The 23,994-nt window shown below is 50.5% G+C and overlaps 9 protein-coding genes across 9 annotated transcripts; 7 read left to right on the forward strand and 2 right to left on the reverse strand.

Annotated features, from left to right (window-relative positions):
- Positions 1-26: 26 nt before the first annotated feature.
- On the reverse strand, positions 27-979 carry P168DRAFT_285606 (short chain dehydrogenase reductase; the record flags this gene model as incomplete). The annotated part of the gene is made up of 2 exons (XM_024836221.1): positions 27-422; positions 479-979. 2 exons carry the CDS (start codon positions 977-979, stop codon positions 27-29), a joined length of 897 nt encoding a protein of 298 aa, XP_024688687.1.
- A 1,023-nt stretch (positions 980-2,002) lies between these two features.
- P168DRAFT_330650 (transferase family protein) lies at positions 2,003-3,535 on the forward strand (the record flags this gene model as incomplete). The annotated part of the gene is made up of 1 exon (XM_024841606.1): positions 2,003-3,535. One exon carries the CDS (start codon positions 2,003-2,005, stop codon positions 3,533-3,535), a length of 1,533 nt encoding a protein of 510 aa, XP_024688688.1.
- An 853-nt stretch (positions 3,536-4,388) lies between these two features.
- Positions 4,389-5,588, forward strand: P168DRAFT_337372 (Aristolochene synthase in complex with 12,13 Difluorofarnesyl diphosphate; the record flags this gene model as incomplete). Its single annotated transcript, XM_024841739.1, has 4 exons — positions 4,389-4,484; positions 4,530-4,779; positions 4,829-5,102; positions 5,168-5,588. The coding sequence occupies 4 exons, from the start codon at positions 4,389-4,391 to the stop codon at positions 5,586-5,588; spliced, it is 1,041 nt and encodes a 346-aa protein (XP_024688689.1).
- A 945-nt stretch (positions 5,589-6,533) lies between these two features.
- On the forward strand, positions 6,534-8,467 carry P168DRAFT_337376 (cytochrome P450; the record flags this gene model as incomplete). Its single annotated transcript, XM_024841740.1, has 9 exons — positions 6,534-6,638; positions 6,689-6,781; positions 6,835-6,904; positions 6,955-7,353; positions 7,402-7,570; positions 7,618-7,728; positions 7,782-8,046; positions 8,102-8,262; positions 8,311-8,467. 9 exons carry the CDS (start codon positions 6,534-6,536, stop codon positions 8,465-8,467), a joined length of 1,530 nt encoding a protein of 509 aa, XP_024688690.1.
- Positions 8,468-8,659: 192 nt separating this feature from the next.
- P168DRAFT_300243 (ABC transporter ATP-binding protein) lies at positions 8,660-12,791 on the forward strand (the record flags this gene model as incomplete). Its single annotated transcript, XM_024838404.1, has 7 exons — positions 8,660-8,869; positions 8,933-10,037; positions 10,090-10,525; positions 10,581-10,970; positions 11,023-12,339; positions 12,394-12,641; positions 12,691-12,791. The coding sequence occupies 7 exons, from the start codon at positions 8,660-8,662 to the stop codon at positions 12,789-12,791; spliced, it is 3,807 nt and encodes a 1,268-aa protein (XP_024688691.1).
- Positions 12,792-13,275: 484 nt separating this feature from the next.
- Positions 13,276-16,409, forward strand: P168DRAFT_285611 (nonribosomal peptide synthetase 11; the record flags this gene model as incomplete). The annotated part of the gene is made up of 2 exons (XM_024836222.1): positions 13,276-13,924; positions 14,017-16,409. 2 exons carry the CDS (start codon positions 13,276-13,278, stop codon positions 16,407-16,409), a joined length of 3,042 nt encoding a protein of 1,013 aa, XP_024688692.1.
- Positions 16,410-16,559: 150 nt separating this feature from the next.
- Positions 16,560-18,309, forward strand: P168DRAFT_337384 (cytochrome P450; the record flags this gene model as incomplete). The annotated part of the gene is made up of 2 exons (XM_024841741.1): positions 16,560-17,989; positions 18,045-18,309. 2 exons carry the CDS (start codon positions 16,560-16,562, stop codon positions 18,217-18,219), a joined length of 1,605 nt encoding a protein of 534 aa, XP_024688693.1. The 3' UTR covers positions 18,220-18,309.
- A 2,351-nt stretch (positions 18,310-20,660) lies between these two features.
- On the forward strand, positions 20,661-21,904 carry P168DRAFT_322557 (uncharacterized protein; the record flags this gene model as incomplete). Its single annotated transcript, XM_024840586.1, has 3 exons — positions 20,661-20,709; positions 20,771-21,109; positions 21,174-21,904. The coding sequence occupies 3 exons, from the start codon at positions 20,661-20,663 to the stop codon at positions 21,902-21,904; spliced, it is 1,119 nt and encodes a 372-aa protein (XP_024688694.1).
- A 490-nt stretch (positions 21,905-22,394) lies between these two features.
- On the reverse strand, positions 22,395-23,907 carry P168DRAFT_313599 (kinase-like protein; the record flags this gene model as incomplete). The annotated part of the gene is made up of 4 exons (XM_024839682.1): positions 23,649-23,907; positions 23,181-23,521; positions 22,805-23,106; positions 22,395-22,751 (listed from the first exon to the last, which is right to left on the reverse strand). The coding sequence occupies exons 1-4, from the start codon at positions 23,849-23,851 to the stop codon at positions 22,395-22,397; spliced, it is 1,203 nt and encodes a 400-aa protein (XP_024688695.1). The 5' UTR covers positions 23,852-23,907.
- Positions 23,908-23,994: the final 87 nt, after the last annotated feature.

The following is a 23,994-nucleotide window of genomic DNA, read 5'->3' on the forward strand; positions in this document are numbered from 1 at the left end:
TGATATGACTGTTATACAATCATTTATCAAATACTCCGAAAGTCCGTAGCCGTTTGCTGCAACCTCGTCAATCGCGTATTCGCCTCTCCAAACCACTGCCGTCTCAAAGCTGCAATCGGCTCCTCCAGCTCAGTATACCGATCCCCCAGCGTCAGGATGGTGCGACCATTCCACCGGGATTCATGGTCGTCTCCGCTGTCTTTTCCATACTGCTCGACCAACCGCTTTTGGCGCGCCACAGCCGAATACACTACTGCCAGCCCGACAAATTCGGCCGTACTCACTGGGAGCCCTGCTTCCATAATCGGCGCAGCCAGATTACTTGGCAACAGCGCTGTGATGGTCGCGGCGGGGGCCACGCTGTTGATGGTGATGTCTTCGGTGCGGATGGCGGAACGGAGTGCTCGTATGAGCCCGATAAGCTGGATGGGTATATTAGATGGTTATCGCAGTGGAAGATAGGAATAAATCAACGTACAGCGAACTTGGAGGCGCCGTACACCGGCAACGACTGCTCCGGTGCATAGGCAGTCGCACTAGACGTGATGACAATGCTACCAGGACATTTGCGGCGTCTGAAGTGGCTCAACGCCAGCTTGGTAAAGTTGAGGGCAGCGCGCAAGTTGACGTCCAACACGCCGTAGCTCGGCTCCAGCAGTTCGTTATTATCGTCGAACGTGTCGGCGAAGTAGTCGGCCTCTTCGGACACCCCGGCATTCGACACCGCAATGTCGATGTCGCCGGCGTGATGGAACGCATGCTTCAGATCACTCCATTTGGAAACATCGCATGGGTAATACTCAATGTTGCTATGGGTATCTGCTGGGGGCGGGTTGATATCGAGATCCAGAACCGTAGCGCCCTTTTGTGCAAAGATCGTTGCTGCGGCCAGCCCGATGCCCGATGAACCACCGGTGAGGATGACTCGTTTTCCGGTGAGGTCGGGGATATCGTTGACGTCGATGTTGAGGGAAGTCATTGTATTTGTAAATTGAATATACTATTAGGGTTGGGTGAATGGTTTCTAGCCATGAATGCCCAGATATTGTATATCGGCCAGTCGGCCTCCTCGGAGTATCCCAATGGAGATTGCCCCAATTTGGAAGCCCGGGGATTATGAAGCCATATATCTCAAATGCTCTGAGCAGGTAAAGGAGTTTTTCAGTCTCGCCAACTTCACCATGACAGTTCTCGCGGTACTCTTGTGGTTAATTCGTCTGTGCGCTGCATCACCAGCTATAGGATCATTCACTCTAGTGGTCGACTCGGGATATGCACTACATCGCGCCAGGATCTTTGTGGTATAATATACATCCGATCGAGTTCTTGGAATATCATCATATAGAATCATAGCCTCGTAATATATCCCTTCACCTACATCCGCTCAACCTCCAATCAATGAGGTTTGATTCGCATCCCTGGCAGCCCCCACCCCCAACCGCAATACCATTCATAATGGCGGAGAGGATATCATATGGCCTCGAGCAATACCAGCCTGGTTGCATATAGCCTTACAATATATCGAGGGCTTCAGCTTCACCAATACCCCCCCCTCCAATCGGCTAAAGCGAGGCAGCGGTTCCTCCGGTCACGGCTGGCACCACATTCTACTAGGCCAACAGTAGCCGCTTTACTCGACTTGATGGCATGATTGCGAAGACAATGCAGGGGAATTTAAGCCAATTTGCGACCTAGGGTGACCCGAACAACAACGGGCTGCCACAGTTTGCAGCCTACAGGAACTTCACTGGTATGATCCAAGAACTTAACAAGACAGACGTACATTAGACCACAGCGCGATGATGTTTCCGCCTCAATGTGTAGAGCTGGTTGGAAATGTGGCAGTGAATAGACAGGGATTATGAGTCATTATGAATCGTTCCTTGTCACTTTTTCGAGTCTAGACTAGAAGGAGAAAAGGCCGATGTAACCCGCTAGATAAATATTACTGTATCACCAGATCATTAGTCTCACTGTTGATACCAATATCAAAACAAACAAAATGGATAAAACACGCCTCTTCCCTTCTTCTCGTCCGCTCCAGCCCATTTCAACCCCGCTTTCCATCCTCGACGCCACAGTTGTTCGTTACGCTCCTACGGGAGCTATATGGCTCTTCGAACACATCCCCGAGGGTGTCAGCGAGACTGAGTTTCTTGACCGTTTGCGCTCGTCTTTGGCGGATGCCCTTAATGACTTTCCACACTTTGCAGGCCAGCTGCAGTGGGCACCGGTGCGGCCGGGCGGTTCACACACTGAGCGCTTCAATCGACCCGTAATCATATATGGCGACGAAAGAGATCCAGGCGTCGAATGGAGCGTCGTGCGACATTCATCCATCTCGCTACAGTCGCTGGCACCCTCGGCGTCAGAGCGGGCGTCTGGAGAGGGGGTCTGGATAGGAGACGAATTCGCGCAGAGCCTGTTCCTCTCGAATACGTCGCTGCCGTTGCACGATCTGCGAGAATGTGAAGGAATCCCTGCCGTGCAGATCCAGCTCAGTCTGTTCAATGACGGGGGATATGGTATTGGTATCAAAATGGTCCATTGTTTGGCCGATGCACAAGCACTGATGGTGTTTGTCCATCACTGGGCAGCCAAAAGTCGCAAATCATTCTCTTCCACCGACACCTCTTCTCTCATGGACGCGCCCATCTTCAATCCAGCCCTACTAGACGAATGTGCCGCAGGAGACATTGATGGACCAGCTACTGACCCTGCGTTGGCCTCTGCCGCTCGCCAGCTCCCACTCCACCGGTTTGACTGGTGGCGCACCGATGCCTCCGGATACCCGCCTTTTTCGCTTCCAACGACAGAGAACTCCAAACCATCAGCGGAAACGCTCTCCCAGATCGAACTATCGCCTTCCACCTCCGCGCCGTGGTTAACGTGGGATTTTTCCCGGCCGGTGCGGTACACACAACTACACTACCCCGGACCCGAGCTCGACCACCTGAAGGAACAGGCGCGCGCGGACGGTCGTCCGGACATATCGCGGTTAGATGCGTTGCTGGCCCACATCTGGTCGGCGATCAACCGCGCGCGAGGTCATAGCGATTCAACCGAGGACGTCTTTCTCAATCTCACGCTCGGGGTGCGCGCACGTGTATCGCCTCCATTGCCCGACTCCTTTATCGGCTCTCCGCTGTTCCTCGCTCATCTCCAGAACTCGGGTGCGTCCGCCTGTGCTTCCAGTGTAGGGCAAACAGCGAGCCAGATCCGGGAGACAATGCTACGTTTCACGCCCGACGTGGTGGGCGCCATGCTGCACGATGCGGCGCATGAGATGTGCCCCCAGCGGCTGTGGCAGGCGTTTCTAGGTACACAGCATACGATAGTGACGTCTTGGCTGCGGCTTAAGGTGTATGAGGTGGACTTTGTTGGATCCAAGGAGCAACCTCGGTATGTGCATGCGGTGATGCCTAAGATGGATGGCTGTTTGCAAGTTATGGATCCGGGGTTGGATGATGGGGGTGTCGATATTGCTTTGTATTTAGATGGAGAGGCGATGGAAAAGCTGCTAGTGGATAGATAGCTACATGTTTGAGTATATTAGACTTAGTAATGACATGAGTTTATGTGTCGGTTTGCCGTTTGATATGAAGACTTCGAGAGCCATTGACACAATGCATATGTCCGGTTCAACTTGATAGTGGTGAGATGAAATGATTGTTGCATACTTGATCAGGGATTTGACGTGGTGTCTCCTGATGGTCAAGTCCGTCCAAAGCCTATCATGTCTGATGTTTCCATCAAACCTTATCCAAATCAGAATGTGCTGATGATATGTAATTCCAGTTGATCTGGGGGCAACAGGAATATTATATACATAGAGTGGACATGTGCGAGTGAATGATATACTACTTTTTATCCTTGCTATCTGTCTTTATGAACTTTTGGTTTGAGAAAATACTCTATATTCAGTGGACAACGGTCAAATCCGGATGTATGCATTGATGCATGATGCATCAAGGCTAGCCCATTGCAAAGCTTTATTCGATACAACGGTATCGTGTGATTCACACCAAGCACCAATCTGGCAGTACGCAGTGAGTTGACACCGTAGAACTATCATATCTTCTCATTGATAACACATTATCATGTAAATTTCCCAAGTTCATCTACTTTATACTTGGCAGCAGAGCACACCCCCCGCCTAGCGTTTCACACAGGCCATGGTCCTCGCGCCTCTTCCCTATTCGTACTTGAATCCTGGCTTGGATAGGCAATTGGTCACAGCCTCCCTTCGGGACTTCCACTTACGGTGTCAGAAGTAGTGAGACTGGTATATAATCTGGAGACAAGTGAGACCTGTGTATATAATGTCGGGGCTGGTAAAGATCGACTTTGATACATTGTTTCGTATCACAGTTTGTACATCGATCACCATGTCTTTTTCGCTTTCTTACCTCCAAAGCCTCCTATATTCCGCCACAATTGGCCAGATAACATCCGCTCTGGGCTATCAGCACGCCATCCACCCCGTCCTCGGCCGGCAAAGCGACCCTCTCCCCTCCTCTCCAGCACAGTCCCGGGCAAAGAAAAGCGAGGCTCCAATCCCGTCACGATTCACGCCAAAATGCCAACCCCTCAGTACCGAGATCATCAAGCAAGTCGATGGATACTTCCTCACACATTGGCCTTTCAAAAACGAGAAAGCCCGAAAGAAGTTCGTGGCGGCGGGGTTCTCATACGTGACAAGTCTATACTTCCCCATGGCGAAGGACGACCGCATCCACTTTGCGTGCCGGCTTTTGACCTTGCTGTTTTTGATCGATGGTGGGTTATACATCCCAGGTCCCTACAATAACGTCTCTGACACTAGCAGATCTTCTCGAGGATATGTCGTTTGACGAAGGATCGGCCTACAATGAAAAGCTAATGCCGATTGCCCGGGGCGAGGTTCTACCAGACCGCAGTGTCCCCGTGGAATGGATCATGTATGATCTGTGGGAGAGTATGCGGGCTCATGATCGAGTCCTGGCAGACGGAATACTCGAACCAACTTTTACGTTCATGCGAGCCCAGACAGACAAGTCTCGCTTGACTATCAAGGAAATGGGTCCGTATCTCACATATCGTGAGAAGGATGTGGGGAAAGCGTACGTCTACATCAACCATACACCTGATGGAGTTCAAAATAATAACAATCGTCCATATTCAACAGTCTACTATGTTCCCTGATGCGATTCTCCATGGAACTCCACATCACTCCGGAGGAAATTGCTTCCGTCCGGGAGATCGAACAAAACTGCGCCAAGCATCTCTCTGTCGTAAACGACATCATGAGCTGGGACAAGGAGTATCTCGCCTATCAGACCGGTCACCCGGAAGGCTCTGCCATTTGCTCTGCGGTGCAAGTCCTCGCAGACGAGACCAGTTTGTCTCATGCAGCGTGCAAGCGGGTTCTCTGGGTGATGTGTCGCGAGTGGGAGAATAGACACGAGGTTCTGGTGGCTAAACGACAGACTGATGGTGCTGTTCCCTATGGGGATAATTTGAAGCTTTATGTCAAGGGGTTGGAATTACAAATTAGTGGGAATGAGTTGTGGAGTTTGACTACTCTTCGATATAACTCGCCTAACTAGCACGATTGTTCCATATGCATGATGTTTCTTAATTGATTAAAGGATTTGTGGTGATTTGATTGACTACCGGCTTTTCAATATTCTCTCTACTTAACAAGTTCTCTATCTTTCTATCCATATTGAAACCTGTACAACTTGGAATGGAAAAAATACCACAAGCATTCATGATATTTACAAAAGACCCGAAGGTTTTGACCAATCGAGTCTATTACCGAGATGGGCCGATCCGATCTAGCCCTTAACGTTGAATTGCGAGCTCGGGCCGAGCACCAAACAGTACTAGCCTTTGGAAGTTGAACGAGTATACTATTACCATTTTCATATTGGAATATCGACCCGGAGCAATTGCCTGATGATGATGATGGTATTGCCTAACATCCCGGGGGGTAGTCGCGGGCGTCAGCCCCGCAAAAAAGAAGATAACATACAACAGCCGGGATTCGCATGTGGTCACCCACCATACTACTAACCGGCCGGCGTGTGGCTTAAGTACGGCTGAGCGGACGGGAAGCCCTGTTCTCCACACCCTATGGTCGTATGTACCAATTTATTCTAAAGATTGGTTGATATAAGGTTTTATCAGAATCGTCGCACGGTCGACCTAACCTTTCAGCCTTTGATATATTGGACGAGGACCTTGCGGCGACAGAGCCTATCTTAACACTAGCAACAGATTCATAGTCCCGGTCCTCGTTACGAGCTTGGGGGAACGGCCATTTTCGTTTGCAATGTTGAATGGGAAATTGTGATACTGAGTCCACCTCGCGATGCCTTGCGAAGTGGCCCGTCAACCTAATCCGGCTAGACCGAGCGAACGGAGTTACCTATTAAGACCGGCGGTTAATGATAGCAGGGTATATCAGGCTGGATTGAATAAAAGTAGAATGAGAGAGCAATCCAACGATTGCTATTCTCATAGCAGCCAGTTGAGTGTATATCAGCAAAATGCAGCTTCCTGATTACCAGCCACATATCGATGGCTTGTTTAGACAGTTTGCCCTTAGTAAAGAAGGGGCCTTATTGCGTGTATTCTATGTGGTGTTGTCTGTGGTAAAACTGCCGCAACCCCTCACGCGAGGAACATGCTGATATGGTTATAGATCGTGCTATCTGCCAGCACGAAGATTGTATACAATCTTCTGTTCCATAAACTCGCCGGATTTCCAGGGCCTTTGTTAGCACGGTCGACGCTGGTATGAAAACAGCATGAGGATACCATCTCAGAACGTTTGCTGATTGCATCCAGATATGGCGAATTTACTATTCCCTCGGCGGCCGGTTTCACGTTGCCATTGACGAACAACACCGCAAATATGGTAGGTGTTGTGCAGCATTATTGCTCAAACCCTGCTTACGCCATCTCCAGGCCCAGTAGTTCGGATCTCTCCAAACGAACTGTCGTTTGCATCGGTCGAGTCCTGGAAGGCTATCTACGGCCTCCAGCCACCTGGCACCCCTACGCCCATTAAATCCGAGTTCTACGACATATACGGCGCCGGATTCAGCTCGCTATGCATCGGCAGCGAGAGAAACCCCCAGAAACACAGCCAGATGCGCAAGATGCTCTCGGCAGCATTCGCGACAAAAGCGCTAGTAGAACAGGAGGCCATATTTTCCAACGTCGTGGATCAATTCATCACTTCTATCGGCCAGTTGGGTGGTTCTGATTCGAAGGGCATCAACATGAGCAAGTGGTTTGAGATGGTGTCGTTTGATATTCTGGGAGAAATGGCGTTTGGAGAGTCCTTCCACTGCATTGATACGGGTTTGTCTAGATGTTCCACTTGATTTGATGCTAGCTGATTTGGTCAAGGGAAACCGCATTTCTGGTCTGAGCTTATTACCAGTCATCTGTATTTCATCACGCTGGTGGACAATCTGCGTCGTTTCCCCATGGTTGTTGCCTTGACAAAACTGCTATTCCCATCTACGCTTGCGGTGCGCAACCAGAACTCGGAGTATAGTCGCAAACAGGTCGCAAAGTATGTCCCGCGGGAGACTTCGAGGATATTTACTGATCAGTCACCAGGCGCCTGGAAAAAGATTCCACTCGAAAAGACTTCTTGTCTACAGTGGTGAAGAATTTCCGCGCGGGAAATGTCAGCAAAGAAGAGATGACCGCGCATGTGTCCACGCTGACGTGAGTTCTGTCATTATACAAGAAAGAAGAAGAACAGAAATAACAGCATGTAGCATCGCCGGAGGAGAGACGGTTTCGACCTGCCTTGCAGGAACTACCTACTATCTGCTGAGGAACCCAGGTTGTTTAGCGAAACTGCAGCGCGAAATTGTCGACCGGTTCACCTCCTGGGAAGAAATCAACGGAACAGCTGCACGGCAACTCCCGTACCTGCAAGCCGTCATCAACGAAGGACTTCGAATGTACCCGCCGGGACCTCAGGGCTTCCCTCGTCTATCTCCCGGAATGAAAGTGGGCGACTATTGGGTCCCTGAAGGAGTGAGTCGTTTCTTCCCCGCTTGTACCATACGCTAACTAACGGCATCTGGCAAAGGCCGAGGTTTACACCAGTGCCTATACAGTGACCCATGATGAGCAATACTTCGCGGAACCAATGAAGTTTAAGCCTGAGAGATGGCTGGATCCACACTCTACAGATGTCAAGGAAGCTAGCCAGCCTTTCTCGCTGGGCACGCGGGGCTGCTTGGGGCAGAAGTAAGGACAACAAATTCTCAAGTGCTGAACTACGCTAATGGGGTACAGTTTTGCGTATATGGAGCTGAACTTGATTCTTGCCAAGATGATCTGGAAATACAATTTGGAGCTTGTGAATAAAGATTTGGACTGGGAGGGACAGAGCCATATGCATGTTATGTGGTGGAAGCCCAAGTTGATGGTTCGGTTTACCAAAAGGGCGTGATGTTACATTCACTATCACTAGTCACCCAAGGTCAAGGTTCAATATAGTCTTATCTGGTTCGTGGATTGATTCTCGGCCCGCCCCGAAAGGGAAAATCCCGATGCGAAAGACGATCCCTGTAAAGGATGTGGGGCGTGATGTCGTTTTGTGGTCTCATTGGAATTGACTTTGCATCTCTCTTATTCACCCACAATGAGTGTAGTGGAAGACGATGGGCCCAAGTCCGCGAAAAAGCTGCAAGACGATGAGCAACAAATCCTCACGCAGCAAATCGCCGGCGCGACCAGCTACTTGAGCTCGACACGTTTTGTGTGGAGCTGCACCAGTTCATGGGATGGCATTATCCTTATTGTCAGTGCCTTGGCGGCAATTGTGGGAGGAGCCGTAACTCCTGCGGCGATGGTTTGTGCAATGCCTATGGCTTTCTTGATTCTTCACACGGCTGACTTCAACTTGATTGCGTAGATCCTCGTCGGGCAAATGGGCCAGTCCTTTCGCGGGTACTTCTTGGGAGAAACGGATGGCTCTGCCTTTCAGGCGCAGGTCATCCAGACCACCTTGCTGTACGTCTACTTAGCCGCGGCCGAGTTCGTCGCCATCTACATCGCCACCGTTGGGTTTACCATGTCTGGAGAACACATCGCTCAGCGCATCCGGGAACGCTACCTTGCAGCCGTTCTTCGCCAGAATATCGCATATTTCGAAGGTATAGGGGTGGGGGAAATCGCAAACTGCATAACCGCCGATACAAACCTGATACAGGACGCTATCACGGGAAAAGCGTCGCTCACCCTGTCGGCCATTGGGTCGTTTGTGGCAGCCTTTATCATCAGCTTTGTGCAGAGCTGGCGCCTGGCGCTTGTGTTGCTCCCGGCGGTTGTCGCGATAGTTGGCTCTATGAGTATCGGCGCGTCTTTTATGGTCAAGTACACTATACGCAGTCTCGGATCGTACAGCCAAGGCGCCAGCATCGCCGAGGAAGCCATCAGTTCGATCGTGACCGTGGCGGCGTGCGGGATGCAAGAAACGCTGGTTCAGCGGTACGACCAGCATCTGATCACGGCTCGAAAGGCAGGCTTGAAATCTGGAATCTCGCTCGCAATCATGATCGCCCTCATGAACGCCGCCATCTTCTGGTCGTACGGACTGGCGTTTTGGCAGGGCTCTCGCTTTCTGGTGGTGGATCAGGTTAATTTGGCGAATATTTTGACGATCCTGTATGCAACCATCAACGGCGCGTTTGCCTTGGGGAACGTGGCTCCTTATGCACAGGCTTTTGTCAGTGGAGTGGCAGCCACCCAAAAGATCTCGCAGACTGTTTCTCGACGGTGCAAGCTGATCGATCCCAGCATGTCCACGGGTGAGAGGCCATTGGACACAGTCGGGCGCATTGAGCTGCGGAATGTCAAGCACGTGTATCCCTCAAGGCCCGAGCTGACGGTGTTGCATGGCTTGGATCTCATCTTTGCAGAGGGAAAAATGACTGCTATTGTTGGACCATCCGGCTGTGGCAAGAGCACAATTGTTGGACTGCTCGAACGATTCTACGCACCGGTTGGGGGTGAGATCGGTAAGTGGGCTTAGCGACTTCATAATCACGAAGATATGGCTGACCGGTCTAGTGCTTGACGGACGAGACATCACGACATTGAATCTCATATGGCTGCGGCAGCAGATTGGGCTCGTTAGCCAAGAACCAACCCTTTTTTCAACAACCATCTTCGAGAACATCCGATATGGCCTCATCGGGACAAGCGTCGAGGACGCTCCCATCGGAGAGATCGAAGAGCTGGTCTTCAGCGCGGCGAAAACAGCCAACGCATACGAATTCATCACAGAACTTCCCGACGGGTTTCAAACGCACGTGGGAGACCGTGGATCGCTGTTGTCCGGTGGTCAGAAACAGCGCATTGCCATTGCGCGTGCAATTATCAAAAACCCTAAGATTCTTCTCCTCGACGAAGCAACCTCGGCGCTGGACGTCAAATCCGAACGGCTAGTGCAAAAGGGGCTGGATAACGCAGCTAAGGGACGAACAACGATTGTGATAGCACACCGGTCTGATCCATTTCTCCCTTGTGTGGATGTATCTCGTCTGACGTGGAATATCTAGGTTGTCCACCATCACGGCCGCCGATAACATCGTGGTCATGTCCGAGGGGCGGATTATCGAGCAGGGAACGCACAACGGGCTCCTTGAAAAACAATCAATCTACTATGACCTGATTGAAAAGCAGCGCATCTACGCTGAAAAGCAGAATGCGTTGAAAGCAGTCGAAGAGCCGGTCCCAACAGATCCAGAGAAACATCTCATTATTACAGACCAAGTCAGAGAACGGAAAGAAAAACAGTCAGATGAGTCTACCAATCCAACAGAGTGGAAAGAAAGACAATACTCGACATGGAAACTGGTTCGCTTTGTCGCTAGCTTGAACAGAGACCAAACAGTTCCTATGCTGGGTGGTCTGTTGTTCTCCATCATTGCCGGCGCCGCACATCCGACGTGAGTCGTATGCGATGTATACTGCTTTGACCGATTGTTAATCATATGCCAGTCAGTCAGTTTTCTTCGCCAAAATGGTCTCGTCACTTTCCAGAACACCATCCAACTACGATGCTCTCCGTCGGGACGTCAACTACTGGAGCTGGATGTATCTCATGATCGGATTTACCACGTTGATAGGTTGGTTAGGGCAGGGCGTCTGCTTCGCATACTATTCGCAGAGTCTCACCCATCGGGCGCGAAGACAGACATTGGAAACGGTTCTGCATCAGGATATCGGCCTTTTTTCCAGCCCGCAACACTCATCCGGGGTGTTAACAGCGACATTGTCAACCAGTGCCTCCAATCTGGCTGGCATGAGCGGCGTCACTTTGGGAACCGCCTTCGTTATTCTTACCACGCTGATTGCCGGATTTGTACTGTCCGCTGCGATCGGTTGGAAGCTGGCACTCGTGTGTGCGTGTATGATTCCAATCCAGCTGGGATGTGGGCTACTCCGGCTTAAAGCCCTAGCCATCCTCGAGAGCAAGTCGCGCAAGGCGTATGAGGCTTCGGCAACGTACGCCTGCGAGGCGAGTGCCGCCATCCGAACCGTGGTGTCTCTGACACTGGAGCAGCATATCCAAAAAACATATCATGACATTCTCTCCGCTTCCCGTCGGAGCTCTCTGCTTTCCATTATCCAGTCCTCTGTTCTGTACGCCGCATCACAATCGTTCAACTTCCTGTGCTCAGGGCTGGCGTTTTGGTACGGCAGTCGGCTGGTGATGACGGATCACTACAGCATGTTCCAGTTTTTTGTCTGCTACACGGCGATTATTGCGGGGTCGTACTCCGCCGGGGCGATTTTCGCGTTTGCTCCCGACATGGGCAAGGCAAAGGCTGCCGCAAGAGATCTTAAGAATCTCATGGACCGTCCGGTGTCCATCGATTCCCGTCGATCACAAGACGGGACGCGACGCTCTGCAGTCGAGGGGCACATCCAGTTAGAGCATGTAACGTTCAGCTACCCGACACGGAGTGATCGAACTGCCCTGGAAGAGATCAGTCTTACCGTGGAGCCGGGGCAGTATGTTGCCCTGGTCGGAGCCAGTGGCAGTGGTAAGAGTACCATCGTTTCATTATTGGAGCGATTCTTCGACCCCTCTTCCGGACGAGTCCTCGTCGACCATCAAGATATCAAGTCTTGGAGTGTGAAGGACTACCGCAGCCATATATCACTCGTCAATCAAACTCCGACTCTTTATGATGGGAGCATTCGCGACAACATCCTGCTTGGGATGGGCGGTGATGCAGAAACAATATCGGAGGATGCCATCTGCCGGGTGTGCAAAGAGGCCAATATATACGACTTTATCTCTTCTCTTCCGTATGTCTTGCCCATTCTCTCACGTCTATCATTTTGTGATTAACCCAACAGCAGCGATGGATTCGCAACCCTCGTCGGTGCGCGGGGAACCATGTTGTCAGGCGGACAGAAACAGCGCATCGCCATAGCTCGAGCTTTGCTGCGGAACCCACGGATTTTGCTTCTAGACGAAGCAACATCTGCTCTGGATTCTGAGTCGGAAAAGGTGGTCCAGGTTGCCCTTGACGCGGCGTCCCGTGGCCGGACGACGCTTGCTGTGGCTCATCGGATCAGCACGGTGCAGAATGCGGACTGTATACATGGTGCGTTTGTCCAGCCAGTCTAGTACTATTCATACTAACAACTGCCCAGTTCTTGAAAGTGGACGGATTGTCGAACAGGGAAATCACCAGACTTTGATGGCGTTGAAGGGCCGGTATTACGAGCTGGTCAAGCTGCAGAGTGTAGAGTGATCAAAAAATTCAGTTCCATGTCCATCTTATTCTTAAACGCGCTTGAATAGTAAGACTGTCATAGAGAGACCGCCCCACGGTACACTAAGTAAAGTGTCCTAGTTCTGTCGGTATATAACAAGCCATGCGGGAGAGTATCTATTGGGGCCGGTGTGATGTTGTAGGATGGTCTCATAGAGCGCGTGCAGGTATGCTCGACGACCTGTGGAATATTTTGGAAGGTGGGGTCGGATACTTGGTCTTGGACCTAGGTCATGATGGAGCCAGTGATTATATGAGCAGTTATATGAGCAGTGATAGTGAATGGAGTATATCTATATCTGAGTGGGTATGAGGTATTGAAACACGCATATCATTCAAATTGAGTGATTCGGGATTACCTCAACGGGAAGAACCCGATGCAACATATAACACAGCACAATCCTCTAACTCCATCCCGGCTGGATTAATCTACAGTACTGTAAACCATCAATCCTAGGCGATCATGACGGTTCCAGCAAACGATCAAGTCCCGGCCCCTGGCCCCAGCGTGCTGGACCTAATCGATGCCCAGGCCGAGCGAAATTCAGAGGGTATCGCAGCAGAATTCCAACACAAGTCCATCACAAACCGCCAACTGCGACAGGCCTCGATGCGCGTGGCGATCGAGCTGTACGCACGAGGATGCAGACCCCATGACCGCATCCCGCTGCTCACTTCGATGGGATTGGAGATGGTGATTGCTGTGCTGGGAATTCTTCGGTTGGGCGCCTGTTATTGCCCGATGGACTTCGCAGCGTGGAGCGAATCTCGCGTTCGGGCGACTCTCGAGGCAGTGCAGTCGCGATTTGTGCTCGGGACTGTCAAGGCAGAGGTACCTGGATATGAAATCGTGCAAATTGGCGACCTCCTCGGGGAGAGCGAGACTGCGGATCTTTCCCCGAAAGGGCTTCAGCTCCTCGAGACGATCCGACAAGAAATGAGCCTGTTCGACCTCATCTACATCATTTTCACGTCTGGGACGACGGGAAAGCCCAAGGGCGTGATGATTCCTCATGGGAGTGCCGCACATCTGGTTCTGCAGGACTTCCCAGGCTCCATGACCGTTTATCCCGGATCAAGAGTGCTGTTGTTTTTCTCAGTGGCTTTTGACGGTATGTGTATCCTTCAATTAGCGTTGTGTCTTTCCAGATCGAGAAAGGTCCGTACTGTCTCTTAAGATACCATTATGTTCTGACATGCTCAGGCTGCGCCGGTATTGTCTTTTCGACCTTGTGCCACGGAGGCACGCTGGCCATGGCGTCGCCATCGGATGTTCTAGACGTGGCGCCATCATGCACCACTCTAGTTATGACTCCATCTATGCTTGCCAACGTGGCACCCTCGGCCCAGTTTGACCAGGTTCATGAGATCTACATGGGCGGGGAGGCACCCACCGCTGCGTTGATCGAGGAATGGACCACCCCGACCCGCAAGGTGTACAACTCCTACGGGCCAACCGAATGCACAACTGCCGTGTCAGTGGCCGAGATGAAGCCCGGCGGACCGATTATTCTGGGAAACCTAGTCTCTGGAGTCGAAATGATACTTCTGGACGAGAATCTGGAACACGAAGTGGATGCAGGGGAGATTTGTATTCGCGGGCCTTGTCTGGCCGTGGGATACCTCAACAACGAGACGCTTACAGCGGAGCGATTTTTTATGCGGAATGGCATTCGGCACTACCGTACCGGGGATCTCGCTCGCCGATCAGAAGCCGGTCTGCACTTTGTGGCTCGAACTGACCGGCTGGTCAAGAATCGTGGATTTCTTATTAATCTGGAGACCGAGGTTGAGCCAGCCCTCCTCAGTTTCCCCAGTGTGAAACGCGCATCAGCCTTCCTTGATCGAGGAAGATTAATTGGGTTTGTGATTCCGGAAAGTGTTCCCATCACCGAATTTCAGCAGCACCTCGTGGATCATTACGATGCGTTTCTGGTGCCAGACCTGCTATTTGCCGTGTCTGAATTTCCCCTAACATCAAACGGCAAGGTCGACACGAAGGCCCTGGGAGAAAGGGTTATTTTCGAGGCAGAGACAGAAGATATGAGTCCTCTGTCTGTCTCGTCTGATACCATGGAACTGATTAGGGAGGGCTTTGCCTGGGTGTTTGACTGGCCGATTCATAACATCCGCCCGACTACGTCCTTTGCCGATCTCGGAGGCAACTCTCTGCGGGCATTGAAACTGGTGTCGTTTTTGCGTCGACACGGCCTGAATGTGTCAATTGGGGAGGTCTTTACCTTAGATCGTGTGTCAACCATTGACAGCGCAGTTATGCCATTTCAGACGGACGTCGCTGATGCGCCATCTGAGCCTGCCGAGCAGTTATCGGCGCCACTAACCGGCCACCAGATTGAAATGCTGAAGGAAACGGCCGAAGTGCCCTCTACTAATTACTTGTTCTACACTATGACTCGAGACTGTGGAGAGGAGCTGACCCCAGGTCGTTTGCGGCGTGTGTGGGAAGCATTGTACCAACGACACCCCATTCTTCGCGCCACATTCGATCTGGACCAAAACCGACAGATAATTCAGCCCACTGCAGACTTTGAATGGGAGGAATTTACCGTTTCCAGCCCAGATGAGCTGTCTGCAGTCTCAGACGGAGAACTCCAGAAGCTCTGGGGAGATTTGCGCTCACCCAGTCCGGAACTACGTCTACGGCCGATATTTCGCATTGTCTACCTGCCCGGACAGACGATTCGGGTGAACTGGATAATCCATCATGTGTATACCGATGGATGGTCATTTGGAATTATTCTACATGATTTCGAACTCATCCTACAAGGGAGAGAAAGTGAACTCTCGCCTGCGCCGAGCTTCGTCAGCATCGCCCACTTTTTGGCTACAACGGCATCGCGCGAACAATCTCGAATCCAGTCATTTTGGTCCGATTTCAGGGAACCGTGGAGTAGGATGCAACCCCTCAAATTACCAGCACCACCTGTTACCCCATCACGAGAGTCATGGGCCGAGATCAGGGTCGATTCGAGGGTGAAGAAGACCGCGCTGGACGAGGTGTCCCGGCTGAACGGCGTATCCTGCGCATCGGTCATCTACGCCGCCTGGGCGCTGATGCTCTCCCGATACACAGATTCCAGCACAGTCGGCATGAAGATCAGCGTATCCGGACGATCTCTGGGTCATCCAGCCACCGAAAGCGTCGTGGGACCACTCAACGGCCGATGCCCATTTATCACTGAGATCGACACAAGCGACACCGTGTCTGGCTTTCTGCAGTCCGTCCACCGGGACTTCTACCGCGTCAACGATCTGCAGTGGTCATATGACGAGTTGCGACGACAGCTTGCGCGATCCGAGCACAACGACTATTGGTTCGATACACAGGTCGTTGTTTTATTGGACATCCCGGTCGATGTGGGAGCGTGGAAGATTATCGAGTTGCAGAGGCCCTCGTCGCTGATTTGGATCGGGGTGGCTCAGAAGGGGGAGACGTTGAATTTGCGTGTGGGATACGAGGGGAGTGGGGAAGGGGTAGGGGAAGGAGTAGGGGAGATGACGGAGTACTTTATAAGGATGCTGCGTGGGATGGTAGAGACATCGTCGTCTCGACAGATTGGCGATCTTACGGCTTAATGGGAATGAATAGAGACACCTAGTAATTTACTTTCAGTCTAGCCCTGAACGGATAAACCCGAGCGCTGCTCCATTTGGATGGTTCATATAACTATATAACTCGCCTGCACTATACCCCCCATGGTTTCCTGACAGACTGAACGTATCAACATGATTGCAAACGATATTCTAGCGACTGTGTCCAATCATCCTTGGGCGACATGCGGCATTGTCTTAGGGCTATATCTGTCCGCTCTGGCAATCTACCGTCTGCTTCTGCACCCATTATCCAGCTACCCCGGTCCTAGGGTCGCAGCCCTAACAGTATGGTACGAGTTCTACTACGACTGTATTCTGCGCGGCAAATACACCTTTGAGATTCAGCGTATGCACGAGAAATACGGGCCAATCGTACGAATCAGTCCACACGAGCTGCACGTCAACGACCCATCCTTCATTGACGAACTGTATGCAGGCGGAGGCAAGAAACGCGACAAATACCCCTTTTTCACAGTGCAAACCTGCATCCCAGACAGCGTCTTTGGCACACCGGGCCATGACCTCCATCGACTGCGACGCGGGGCGATGAACCGATTCTTCTCCAAGGCATCCGTGACAAAGCTAGAGCCGATGATACACAAGGCTGTGGAGAAGCTTTGCGCGCAGTTGGAAGGTCACACAGGCACGGGGAATCCCGTCAAGATGAACGATGCCTTTAGCTGCATGACCACGGACGTGGTGACGGAGTATGCGTTCGCCAAAAGCTACAATTTTCTGGACTCGCCTACGTTCCAGCCGAATTTCCACCGCGCCATCATTGCGGGCAGCGACATGGGGCCATGGATTAAACAATTCCCGATGTTAATCACCCTGATGAATATACTACCCAACTGGCTGGTTATGAAAGTCAACCCCGAGGCGGCGATATTTTTACAGTTCCAGGAAGATATCCGCCGACAGATCCGCGAGGTTAAAGTCAACATTGCAGAAGGAAAAACGCAGAGCGCGTCCGCCAAGACGATCTTTCACGAACTTCTCACGGGGGACCTACCCACGCAGGAGAAACGGATTGAGCGACTAGGGCAAGAGGGCCAGATTGTGGTTGGTGCTGGCACGGAAACCACGGCGTGGACGCTGTCCGCGATCGCCTTCTATCTACTCGATAACCCGACCGTCATGGCCCGACTTCAGGCGGAACTGAAGCATGCTATTCCAGACAACGATGGCGCCTCGGATCGAGTCACCTGGAACCAACTGGAGCAACTACCGTATCTAGGCGCCGTGATTACCGAGGGACTCCGACTGTCCTACGGGGTAAGTACGCGACTACAGCGCATCAATCCGCTGGGACCATTACACTTTAGGGCTCGCAGTGGTAGGGATAATGCGACGGGTAAGGAGCGCTGGGTCGAGTACGCGATCCCGCAGGGAACGCCGGTTGGCATGACAGCGACGCTCATCCACACGAATCCAGAGCTGTTTCCGGATCCGCACGTCTTCAGGCCCGAGCGATGGCTGGACGAGCAGGGGAAACGCCATCATGATCTGGATGGGTATATATTGTCCTTTTCTCGTGGAAGTAGACAGTGTATTGGGATCAAGTAAGCTTTGGTTTTCGGTTCATACGCGGCTTTCGCATAGCTAATACTTGATCAGTCTCGCGTATGCCGAACTATACATGTGCATCGGGTTGTTGATACGACGGTTGGGATCTCGCATGGAACTGTTCGAGACCACCTTGGAAGATGTCGAGATCCACTTTGACAGATTTGTTCCGACGCCGAAGGATGGGACACAGGGAATACGGGTGTTGATTCGTGCCGAAGAATAGCTTGTTGTAGTGTACCGGATGTAGCCCCGGCTTGGATCAGATATTGCCGGATGGGTAATGCGGTCACATCCGAGGATCACTTGGGACAGCATGGTAACAGATATATAGTAGTACTTGAGAGATCTCAAGAAACGGTCAAAAATACTGCTGATATATGATTCTTCAAGGTATGGAAAGATTTCAGAATACTTCCAAAACATGAAAATTCAAAAAACTAATTCACGTAGAAGAACCATTGCAAGGCAGCTACCATTGGTTGGATACATGTCTCACAAACAATTCCAAACTGAACAGTCTAGATACCAGTTAGTGTGATTTATCATTGTCGTTGCCGACTGGAGGCAACCTTGGAGCAATCTTGCGACCAATCAGGCATATGGTCTATCTCAGCCACTGCACCAACATCCCGAATAGGCATTTGGTCAGGCTCGATGTGACTGATATCCAACGGTTAATATATACAATCACTTGACACAGCAATAGTTTTCCTTCTGGTTGATGAGGCTCGAATTTCGACATATCAATACCCGAGCGAATTTGATGGCTACCAGGTAGCTATATTATCCCAAGAGTACACTGTCAAGTCCCAGGCGCTCTCACAATCTTATGTCTATTATAGTGAATGGAATGATTTGGAAAAGATTCTTGTTTTACCCCGCACTATATATAAAACCAGATACCCCTCTGGCATAGCCACCTTGTGACAGGGGCAGGGTTCAGACTTACTACTCCTGGTTATAGCCCCAGGTCAACCAGAGTCTCAGCCAAAGTTGGTTATACTAGCCTTTGAGTCTAGGACCATAGATCCAGTTCTACTGTACATTGCGATGACTTGATGTTACATATGGCACTTTGCAGAGGTGCGCCCCACCCCCTGTCTGGTTTGGTTAGGCAGGGGAGATAACGTTGGCATATATATGAGTTTGAGAAATTTAGTATCAGGCTGTGGATTCTAAACAACCAGGAATAAGAAAACTTCTATCAGTTTAAGAAATTTATTCCGTTCGATATGTCAGTGCAACTGATGTAGTTTTGGCAGTCTTTCATTTATCTGAATACATTTCTATCAACAAGATGCAAAGAAAGGGCTGGTCAATAGCGATTTTACCCCTTTTATTTAGGACTGTTATAACATCGCTAATAAGCAAATGGGTCATGTCTACAAGCAGGTTAATATAGCCACAATAGTAAATGGTAAGCCCTATATCAAACATAGATTAACATTTTGGTGTATCACGCGATGTTTAGAAGTCAATGATTCAAGAACCGAACCTCTGGCTCATTTGCTTGTTGTATAATATTACTTAGAAGCATGTGAAATACCATAGACTGCTTGAGATGGGGATTGGAGAATCATTTTACTACGTACTATAAGAAAACACTGCAGTAGTGTTAGATCCATGTACAGGAGGCCTCAATATCCTGTTCTAGCCTTCCGATAGCAGTGGCCCCCACAGGGCCCACACAGGGCCCAGCAGAGCAGACTCCGCCCAGAGGACCCGCCCTGGTCCCCGTTGCGGCCCCCGCACCACCAGTTCTCCGCACCCAGAGTACCGAACCTACAGTACCCCTCACCGCGCAGGCCGCTCTAATTCGTGCCTGCGTAGTTATTTCGGCGCCTACAGGAAACTGGTCCTGCCATGCCTGGTGCGGCCTTCGATGCTATATACATCCCGGCTGCTGGATCCAACAATTTCACAAAATTTCATGGATCGGCTGTATATCCCCTGAATCATGTTAGGACACAGTTAAACTTCCTATGAAGCTATCGTCGTTAACACGTTCACTTATAAAATATCACATATACTCTGACCTTTGCGTTGACCCACTGGCTTATATGACGCACCGCTTACTATGTTACATTCCGAACTTCAGATGACTGGAAAGATAGTGCCTAGTATCCCTCAGGCGGCTGTGGCAGGATCTCGCTCCCTGTCCGTCACCAACCCAGTGTTGCAATTATGTAAGGGCAGTGCTGGCATTTCTTCCAAAGATGATAGGCGTGATAAGGATATAGGATTGGATCTGCCTGTAGTGTCGGAGTCCCACGGCATCCTTTAGATAGTCTGCAGTCGTGCCAACAGCAATAAATTCCCTACACATTCCCAATACAGCACCGTTAGACCCCCAAGTATATGGTTGATCGTGCGTCGATCATCTGCATCCCAAGCATATAACCATCCATGTTTATGACTCTCCGCTACTGTCGCGACGATGGCGATGGCATCCGATACTTAGAGCCGACAGACCGGCCGCTTCGCTCGGGGGATAATATCTCTCATACAGCTTGCGCCTCGTGTCGCAGCAAAAAGGTATGTTTTTTTTTTTTCCGGTTTCAGATTTAGATTTTATTTGCATTTGCGTAATTGAATATGTATCGCGAGTCACGGAAGCTCACTAGTCATTGATCAATAGTTGGGATGCAATCGCGATCTATCGGGATGCCGTCGATGTCGCAGCCGAGGTATCAAATGCGTGTATCCCGAGAGGGTACGACGAAAACATCAATCGCAGCATTCAGACTCCAGCTCCAATTCAACACACGAATCAGTCCCTCCACCACTACCTCCCATTTTCAACGAGGTGGAGTTTGGGGACGCGCCTGCCGTCTCACGGCCCACAGTACATCCCCAAATTCGTCGCCCTTCTTCTGCGGACAAGGAGATCCCACAGAACCTGCGAGTACCGTCCAATGAGTCCGCGAAAAATCAGAATAAAGCTCCTACGGTCAATCAGAACTCAGATAAGAATCTGTCGACGCTTGATAAACCAGACGCGACGGACGTGCCGTCCGACGAATACCCCTCGACGATCAGCGATGATTATTTCTCGCAACTGCTGGAACCGTTCGGCTCTGCTCATGAAATCACAGATCAGGATCATCACCCGGGTATGTCTCCTGTCCCGCATTCACCGCTGACGTCCCCCAGACTGATAGAGAGGCAAAACTTTAGGAAATTCTTCACTAAACTTCGATGAGCTGGAACGTGAATCCCCCTTCTTGACATCGTCGATAGACCTACAGCCCTTGATTGCCCACCCATCTCCGCAGGATCTATTTGCGACATCGGCCTCTCTATCCGGCTCCAGCTCATCAGCCTCTCAACACATGGAACTTGCCAGTGAGGACGACTGCGAGTGCACATCCTCAGCGCTGAAGATCCTCGAGACGGTCGCCGCACCATTAAAAGACACAGACTGGAGCACAGTAGAGCGAAAGCTCTGTTTTCTGAAACAAATCCTAATTCGGTGCATCGCCCTTTCGCGATGCAGTAGCTGCGCCCAAGACTCGGGTTTCACAATGCTGGTCCTGGTCCTGTACGACAAAATCACCACCACCTTTGAAGAAGCAGCGCAGTGGTGGAAGCGACACCTCGACACACCGACGCGGCTGGCGAGACAGGAGGCCGAGCGAGCGATGCACCATGACTCGAGAGAGGCTGTTCCGTGGGGGAGAGGATTGGCGCAGCAGCCCCCCATGGCTCTCGGGCGGTATCCGATTGACACGATGGAAGAGCACTGCAAGGTTCTGGCAACTTTGATCCTGCTGCAGCTCCATCGGCTGGTTTCGTTGCTGTCGGCCGCGAGGCGGAGGATCAGCAGCTCGAAGTGGGAGGGCCATTTGGCGCTGCTTACGATATTAAGTCAACGAACTAAAGCTGTGCAAGTTATGTTGAACGGCTAAATTATATGATATTGATGATGGATGGTAGATATCTACTAAGTTTAATCATTGAGTTATACTATTCTAATTTGTACATATGATTTGCATATTCTCGAATCTCTGTATACCATTAACTAGTTCTTATTGATTTCCCTACTACTCTTCTTCATACAGTCAATCATCACTACCCCTAGTACGTGACGCTACTTTTAGTATGGGATCCAGGATATCACATAGCAGTCTAGCTACCGAGACGTCTCTTATAGTAGCGCAGCTGGTATTAGGCAGAGGCCACGCCAAACAGATCCACAGTCTGAAAGAGAGAACTAATAATTATTTAGTCTACAGGAAAACCAGCCTTACTTTGTGGATCGGGCCTAGGACCCACCATATTCCTTCACGGTGAACCTTGTCAATCTAGGGCGAGAAACCTAAATATCGTAGGACATGTCTAGTAAAATGAAGTCTAAGAAGATAACTTGGTCACCATTTGAAACCTTGGGTGTTGAAACTATTTATGTAGCTCTCTTTGCAACCATTCATCCTCGATCAAGGCCTTAGAGAAGCTTCGCTTTCCTGGCTCCCACTGCAGCATTTTTCGTACTAAACACAGGAATTTCTCTTTTTCCACTCCTTCAAGACTGCTTTCTCTTTCTTCAAGCGAAACACGTTTCTCAATTGGGATACCAGCGGAAAAGGTACCTTCCTCCGAGAAGAACTTTTTGGTCAATTGCCCCCGTGCAATAAAACTCTGTGGTGGAGGACCGAGAAGGGATATCATTTCCGCCAGGTGGGCTCGACTCCGATAAGCTTGAAACTCTGGATCGTAACCACTGAACAAGGACCCGCCTTCGTAAAGATTCCAAACCTGTGTGATGTGAGTTTTTGAGTTATATACCGGTAGAGCCTCTTTTATCTTACCATGCATCCCGCATTCCATACATCAATACTATATGTCCAGGGAGCCTGTAAAATTACCTCTGGTGCTCGGTAGACATCAGGTTGAACGTCTTCCGTGTGTTCTTCATCCCCAAACACAGCTGAGCCAAAGTCACTCAAGACAGGGGGGCCTAATCTTTTCGGCATGCGAAGCTCCCTCGAGATATAGACCGTTCTGCCATCCAGCTCCTTCCTAGGGGAGGGTTGCTGAAGCTCATTCGCTTCGAAATCATGGAAGACCGAGTCGTCGTCAATGCCAAACATGAGATTGTCGGCCTTGATATCTGATTACATACTTCAGTAAACCACACCAGCAACAGATAAGTAGCATAGGTAGAAGAAAAAGGTAAAATGATACCGGTATGTATGATATTGCACGCCGTATGCAAATAGTCCAATGCCAGAAAGAGACGGTGGAGCACAACGGCTAAAACTGGTGTAAGTAGTCTTTGTATCGGATTTCGGAATAAAAAGGCCAACACGCTCTCCCACAATGGCGGATGTACAAGGCATCTGTGTTTTTCTTCGGGCCCATCAATATCAAAAGTGTCAAGTAATGATCTTATATACTTGTGACCCGGATGTGAGCACTTCTGTGACGCTCCTTCTATACTTCTGTATATATTAAGCTCGTCATCCAGTTGCTGCCCCATCGATGTTGAATTAATGAAGACCTTTAGCGCAACATAACGGCAATAACTATCATACTATGCTAGTCAAATGTTCAATTCAATCCAATCACGTAACCAGTGATCTTGTGAGCTAGAGTCTACAGGTGTCTCACTCCATATCGCGCGCCAGCCACACAGTCGAGCTCGCGCCAAACCCCAGCTTTCCCACAACTTGATATCGGTCTTTCAAATTTTCTCCTATCTGAGTAGGGTAGTACCAAGTTGCAATATAATCTGGAATAGTTTCTTCTTCAATTGCCTGAAGTGCAGAAATGCGGGCACAGTTGGGGTTCGAGAAGGTGAGCGGTGCCCATCTTTGTCTCAGCTGGGGAAAAGACCGTCGAAGAGAGGTGAGCATTCCGAGTATTTAATTAATGAATCGAAAATAGTGGTCAAAACTATACCATACTCGAGCTATCAGCAGATTCAGATGAGGGGTATCAAGAGGACAAAGATCGATGCATGATTGATAGACAATGGATGCCCCGGCAACCACCGGGG

This window comes from Aspergillus campestris (genome assembly GCF_002847485.1).
Source record: "Aspergillus campestris IBT 28561 chromosome Unknown P168scaffold_16, whole genome shotgun sequence".
NCBI lineage: Eukaryota > Fungi > Ascomycota > Eurotiomycetes > Eurotiales > Aspergillaceae > Aspergillus > Aspergillus campestris.